This window comes from Uranotaenia lowii, chromosome 3 (assembly GCF_029784155.1).
Source record: "Uranotaenia lowii strain MFRU-FL chromosome 3, ASM2978415v1, whole genome shotgun sequence".
In the NCBI taxonomy this organism is placed as follows: domain Eukaryota; kingdom Metazoa; phylum Arthropoda; class Insecta; order Diptera; family Culicidae; genus Uranotaenia; species Uranotaenia lowii.
The window spans coordinates 275,083,438-275,091,070 of NC_073693.1; the positions used below are offsets into that span (position 1 = coordinate 275,083,438).

Here is a 7,633-nt window from a genome sequence, read left to right on the forward strand (position 1 = left end):
ACATCTTTCGTCCCAACCATTCACTCAACATTTTATGCAAGGTATCTAAGTAAAGTATGTTGTAAGAATCCTGTTTCTCAGGTTTCGAAACGAGAAATCTAAAAGAACTGTATTTCATGTCAACAAAAAAATAAACAGTCATAACTTCTTGAAACTTAATTTGATCAAAACAGTTTTTCAGCCGGAAATTGTTTGGAAGGATTGCAATGTGAAATGAATATTTCTTGAAGATTTATGACATGCTTAAGAGGTTACATTTTTTACAAATAATCCCACTTTCATGAAAAATATATTCAAAATAAATTAACTTTTTGAAAAGATATATTCAAAAAATCAGACGAACGATCTGAAATTATGGGCGTGGTTGAGTCCATCTTTAAGATTTAAATTGGCATTCATTATGTAAATATCGATCGACTTCCAAGTGAGTCCTAAAGGAATTACTTTATAAAATCCCATTTTCTTCATAGGGGTAAAGGAGGGCAAAACAGATCGCGTCCTTTTATCCTTCCACCTGTAAATGATTACTTTAAAAAAAGTTTGAAATACCTTTCAGTTCCTTCTATGGGATTTCAATGAAACAAAATTTTATGTTGGTAGAACATATAAAGAAAAAGCTCAATACTGGGCAAATAAGGTCAAATAACGCTTCACTCAGATGGCTCCGGTTAAATTCAGCGACAGATTTGAGTTTCTAAGGAAATTTCACTTGTGAAAAATGGGATTCCAGACTTTCAAACCGGTGGCTTCGTGTTTTTTTTCGATTTTGGGTCCGAATTTTCCCAATGTGCATTGAACGGTTTATATGGAAGACACCCCCCCCCCCCCCCCCTCAAAAGGGGCCGCCTCCAAATTGGATTTCATATGAACTAAAAGTTCTCATAATGAATTTCCGTAACAATTATCAGCCTCTTTGAATATATAATGGCTGAGCCTTAAGAAGGTTTTTAAAATGTTCAACCATTGGAAAAAATCGGACAACATTAGGCACGATGTAAATTTTGCCTGTGCAACTATTAGGCACAGACAAGCTGTTTTAAATGTTTTATTTTTTAAATTTTTGTCACATTTTTCGATCACTTGAACATTTGGATCTTGTTGACCAATCCTGTATGAGTGCAATCGACAAAAAAAATCGAGTGAATTCGATTGAAATGACCAAATTACAGTATGAAAACCAAAATCATGTGCTCAGCTGTTCAACGATTGACAAATCACCCTATTTGTAAAATGTAGGGAAATTGAGCTTTTTTCTTAAAAAATTGAAACTTGTAGGGGAATTGAGGGTAAAAACAGCGTGTGGTAATTCAAACAGTCTTCATAAGATTCCTAGAAAAAAAAAGCACACAAAATACGTCCCATTTGGTTTCCCATTTTCAAGTCCGAAAAAAATGTAGGGGAATTTTCCCAAACGTGCGGTGGCTTAAACAGGGGTTCACAGGGATTCACTGGATTCTTAGAAAAAAAAAAATCATACAAGATGCGTCCAATTTGGTTGAAAATTTTCAAGTCCGAACATGCTTTTTCTGAAACAATTGAAAACTATAGGTTAATTGACAGTGAAAACAGCCATAACTTGATTTTCCGATGCGAGCGGAGGCTCAAAAAGCCTCCTTAAGATTTCTCAGAAAAAATGACACAAAGTAAGTTTATTTTTGCTCAAAATTTTCAATCCTTAAAAAGTTTTTTATGGATTGTTTACAAAATATAGGTGCATTGGGGGTTAAAAAGTCACTATAAATCTGCTCGTAAGCTTTTTGTTTTAAAGGTAAAATTTGTGTTGTCCAAAAATATAATTTCTTTTAAAAAAATGTATCAACCATAGGTGTACCCAACTCTATAAGCACTAAAGGTTTGCATTTTGCACTATATCAGCACATTATCACCCTCGCACTATTCCCCTTTTAATTTTTTTTGCTTCAAACTTTAACATTTGATAGGGTTTCGAGCCTTTTGTCCTAGACTGGCTCATTCTTGGAAAACGTCCCTAATTTTTAAATATCAAATTAAATCAAATCAAATTAAATTTAACTCAAAAATCAACAAAACTACAGTAAAACTATATAATAATATATGAGGAAAAAAGCTGAACTGTCACATAAATCAACCTGCAGCTTCTGAACGCATTGATTTCATCAAGAAGGGTGTTTGTTTGTAAGCCTTCGAAAAAAATAGATATTTCTGTATTGTGTTTCTGTTCGGTTTCGTTTAAAAGATCCATCCAAAGTCGTTCAATCTCAGTATGTAGAAATAATTTGAGAGGATTTTTTTGGTCAATCACCTTAAAGCATCGTTGAAAAAGATAATAAAAAACTACTGTTGTCTAAGCTTGTTAACGAGAAAAAGTTCTTGTTCATGTTGAAAAAAGGGGAATTTCGACTGGTTTTCGAACTTTTTAACTCAATGCAATTTCATGCTATGTGCATTTTACAAAATTTAAAAATTGAGTTTTTAGATCGAAATTATTTCAAATCCTGGAATATTAATCGTGATACAATCCTTATCTTCCACAGTTTTCTTTCTGCTCTTGTAAATGTTTATAAAAATATTCGATTAATTTATCGAATATTCAGTAAAATACTATGAATTTTTTTCCCAGTTTTCGGAAAGTTTTATGAATGGGATGACAAAAGAATCCGGGCTTATTGCCTGGTAAAAAGATAAGTATGGCGGATTCTGTTTATAAATTCAATCTTTTGGCTTTACTGAAAAATTTTTTTCAAAATTCCCTTTTTTTCTGAAACAAATTGCTAATATGAAGAAAAATATCGGCCGGACGTTTTATCTACGGTTTTGGATTGATTTTTGACAAAGGTTTAGATCCCCTGAAAAGAATATTTTTCTGCTCCATAAAAGGGCGTTTCATTTATCTATCGATCACGTATTGTCCTAATTTGGATATTCTGAATACAAGAAAATGGGATCAAGTCAACTCCCTTTCTGTTTGAAAGGATATATCAACAAGGTTCATTTTCAATGACTTTTATTTATTTAAGATTCTTTCTTCATTTTACCTTCTTTTACATGAAAATTGAGGTATTCTGTTTCAGGGATACTTTAAAATTTATATGAGATTCAGGTTTTTGAATAAGTGATTCACGTGCGTGAAATAACCGTATTGGTAAAACGAATAACTACCGGAGTCGAGGCAATGTTGCTATACTTGTTGACCAGGTCGGCGACACTTTGTACATCGGTTCCAAATTTCCTATCGAACGGATATCCCATGGCCTGAGCATCCGGATACTTTTTACCTCGCAGCCCACAGAACGAATGCGAGTCGTTGCAACCTTGAGTTCTGCAATAAACAACGTTCTAAGTTAAGAATTTCTAGGAGGAAAATCATTAACATACTCATCGAAGTCAATAACGACATCCTTGGTATAGTCGGAAACCATTACGCAAAGAGTGTAACCAATACCGGATGTTGAACCTTTCGGAATGAGAAGATGAGCCGGCCAGCCACAGTTGCAGAACCGGAAATCGTCTCTTCCCGATTGGTTCGATTGCGAAATATTACGGAAGGATCGCTCGTATGGAATGGTCACACTGGAGTCCAGCGATTTACGGGTGATGTTGTTCACCCCAGGATTAACTGAAAAAAAAAATAGTAGAAATGTTAACTTTTTTCTATCGAATTGTAGTCCGCAAAAATGGTTACGGGAAACTTTGAACGTGTCCAATTCCAATGAGAAACGTCTTTGATCTTCGAAAGATAAAGCTATTCCTTTTTCATTAACCGTTGGTAAAAGGTAAATCCGGACCGTTCCCAATCGAGGGCTGAAATAAAGAATACGATAAGTGCTTTACTGAAAACAAGCAAAGTTTTTCAAACTTTACCTGCTTTCGCCATTAAGAACCTGTATTTGGAACACGAATGGCGCATTTTGAAGATGGGTAAAGGTGGCAAATACGTTACCAGATGGTCCAAAATCTAGCCCGGTGCCGAGATCAACCTGGCTTCGTTGCCAAAACGTCAACAAAGTATTGTCCGCAGCACTTTGACTCGTTGGAGAACTCTGTACCTTGGCAACTACTTTAGCCACTTGGATATTCGAGTATGATAGTTCGGAAGCCGTATAAGGAACAAGACGATTCTTGTGACGACGGAAGACATCATCCACGAAAGTGTGCCACCGGAAGAAAATCGGATCCCGACAGGCCGTTGTCGTATCTCCCATGATTCCGAACGATTCCAGATAAGTTGCCCGGGGGTCATGAATGGCGGCCAACAACACGTGGCCAAGGTTGTGGAAATCGCCATAGTCGGGATTCGGGGTAATTGTTGAACTTTCCACCATGTTGCCGACATAGTCGATACCCTTCTTGTTGTCCAAATTTATTCTGGTTCCTACGGTCTGAATTCAGAAGAAAACAATAGATAGAGAGGGAAAAAAAGGAATATAAATAAACCACGGACAATTGTCACAATTTTTTTCGTGTACAATCCTCGCCTTATGGTTTATACTTACATTGGTTATGGACCCAGTATCAATGGCACTGGTAACTGCTTTGATGTCATTTTCAACATCGGAAATCCTCACCATCAGCCCATCACGCGAAACGTCACTTAGCGCCATATTGGGATATCGAGACGGAATCGACCGACCAGTAAACGATTGAATCATCTTCGGATAGTACGCCGGCGTGATAAGACTTCGCAGATTGCTGAGCGGTTCAACGCGAGCCAATCCATTTGAGAATCTGTGCAAATTGTAGTGACCCATCATCTGGGTGTGCATGTAGTAGAACAGCTCACCCCGTCGATCCTTATTGACCACCGAGATTGGCCCGAAGGCCGGATAAACCAGGTGCCAGTGCCAGTGATGCAGATTTAACCCAATGTCCTCCCGGAAGTAAGCTACGGCCTGCTCCGGTTCGCTATTGCTTGCCGTGTAGTTCATCGGAATTTCAACGGCCATCCGATTACCTGGATCAACTGCTCTGCCTTCTTCCATCAGTTTGGTCATAACAACGGGATCGGTGAACTTTTCCGGGAATGTCTGCAAAGCCGATGGAATTGCCACCTTCCTGGTGTCTTTCCGATGTTGAACGGCCACCGAAAGGGCATATTGGAATAGATCCGGATTCAGTCGGGATCTACAGTAGGCAGCCAAACCCAACATATCGTCAACATCCGGCTGGTCCATAAACATCTCCACCAGTTTTCCCGCAATTTCCCGATGAGCTTTACCGAACAACGTAAAAGGTCCACGTCTCGGAATCTCCAAGGCAAACGAAATGTCAGGCTTTCCGACATCCTTGACCGGAACTCGAATGGGGGCATCGGCACCGAAACGTTCGGCCAAAGCCTGACCAATTGGACGATAGCGTTCCCTCAAAGTGTTCTCCGGTAGATCGTAATACACCTTGCCACTGCTTTTGGTCACGAACAGAGGCTCTCCCGGTCGCTGGAACAGTCCGGAGAATTTCGTTTGGACACCAAGCCGTTTCTTTTCCATTGTTCGTTGCTATCGGTAATATGCTTCGGAGAGATGCGGTAACTGATGAATTAGATTCCGTTCCTAGCGTTTATAAGCGCATCCAAAAACTTTCAAAATGACTACAAAATGCTGCTCATTATGCGAATTTGAACGGTGGCCTTGTAGTTTGCGGTTTTCGCTAACCATGACCAGACGCATTATGCAATATATTGAAATCTTCCTACTCAAGCTTGAGGTCGGTTAATTTTTGGCAATTGCATACGTCTTACTTAAAAAAAAGTAAAACTCGGGCTTATTTCGTTTTTTATTAACAACAGGAATGTACATATTTTTTTTGTTTTATTAAATAATTTCACAAAAACACAGTTTCACTACCAAACACATAAAATTTTTATGCACTATGATTGTTATTTGCAATCTGTCATTTTTAAACCGATTTCAATAAAATGTCTGTTTAATGAGGTCTGGTCGAAACAAGTAGAAATAGATTGACAGATGATCACCTGTCTCTTTCCAATCGACTTCGATCGATTTCTACCAGGTCGAAAAGAATCCTGCTATCGAGTTGGATCGGTTTTGACTAAAGCTTAGTTCTTTTAGAAATGGGACACTTTCATTTGCTAATAGCTCGTTAACTAGTTATTGGATATTAAAAATTTGAACAGCATTTTGTTGCCTGTAAAAAGTACTATTCGACCTATTTTTTTCAAAATTTAAAATTTACGCGTTTTTGAGATATGTACGATGCTTGAGAAAAAGAAAAAAAAAATTTTGCACAGATTCCTTTAAAATTCGTCATTATCAAATTGATAGCTGAAAAAACCGTTGATTATTCAAAGAATTACTGAGTTTATGTGGTGGATAAGTATGCAAACACTGTCAATAATGTCCACAAAGTTCAAATCAAGCATTGGAGTGAAGCAGATGATCGGCAACAACGGTTAAGGATCATCAAGGAATGCAAGTCTCATACCAGCATTTTTAATTTTCAATAAACGAAAAGCTAAGGGTAGATCGCTGAAATGTCCAAAACAATTTTCTCCGATAAGCTGAAAGTGTTGCCTAGTGATGACTCATTGAAATCCAACCTCAAACAGCCATTTTTTGATAGTTCAAAAGCTCTTAAGCTGTAAAACCGGTACCGAAAAAAAAACGTTCAAAAATGTGATAAAAAATAACCAAATTTGTTCATTTCGAAACAACTGTATCCACTAAAATGCTTCCAGTTTCCAGTTTCCAGAGAAGTATTGGACCAAAAAGTATCAGAAATTGAAGAAGGAAGGTGAAGCCACCTAAAATATAGATTTTACAAAGTATAAGTTGGAGAAACTGATCAATACCATGACAGAAAAAAGTGTGCGCCGGCCAATGGGAGACACCAAGAATAAAGTAGAAATTTCTTTTACAAAAAACGGTAAATATTTTTTTTCAAATTTTTTCATGAAATATCATAACATTGCCTACTTTTCCTTCATAGAAAGTATTTCGTTCAAACGAATGGTTTTTGAGATACAGGCATTTGTAACTGTCCCATTTCTAAAAGAACTAAGCTTTAGTTTCAACTTGCTTCGTTCAACAACGACCGGATTAATTTCGACCAGAACATTGGCCCATTGAACAACTATCAGTTGACAGAAGCCAGTTGAATCCAATTTTTACTTACGATTGAACGAAGCTAAAATGTTCAGTTATCTATAACAACATATTAACGCCTTTGAAAATAATTAACAGACATGGAAAATTCAAAGAATACAAGGATAAGTGAAACATGCTTCATATTTTTCCTTTTCGGTTATGTTAAAATAGTTTCTTCAGTGCTTGGTTTTTAATGCATTCATTATACAGATATTAAATACTCATGGTTACTCATGGCATCATTAAGAGTACATTACATTTCTTGGGGCTCTCGGAACCAAAGTAGGGGGAACATGCTCTACTATTCCTCGCCTAAGCGAGTCGTGAATTTGCCATGGAAATCATGAACATTTTGAGTAAATAACGAGTGTACTCGTTGAAGAAAAGTATTTAAATAAATGCAAGTCATTTTTATTTACTTAAATTCATTGAGATGTTTTCAAAACTTGATTTTGAAAAACAATATTCGATGCCACAGAACTATGTTGCACGCGTTCAGCAGCAGAACACACGAAAGCAGCCGGAGACTGAAAACACACTAATACTAAAAGACA

General features: G+C 37.0%; 1 protein-coding gene across 1 annotated transcript; it reads right to left on the minus strand.

The window, feature by feature from the left end:
- Positions 1–3,096: 3,096 nt before the first annotated feature.
- LOC129753441 (phenoloxidase 8-like) lies at positions 3,097–5,462 on the minus strand. The gene is made up of 5 exons (XM_055749264.1): positions 4,473–5,462; positions 3,841–4,358; positions 3,662–3,780; positions 3,355–3,595; positions 3,097–3,298 (listed from the first exon to the last, which is right to left on the minus strand). The coding sequence occupies exons 1-5, from the start codon at positions 5,460–5,462 to the stop codon at positions 3,097–3,099; spliced, it is 2,070 nt and encodes a 689-aa protein (XP_055605239.1).
- Positions 5,463–7,633: the final 2,171 nt, after the last annotated feature.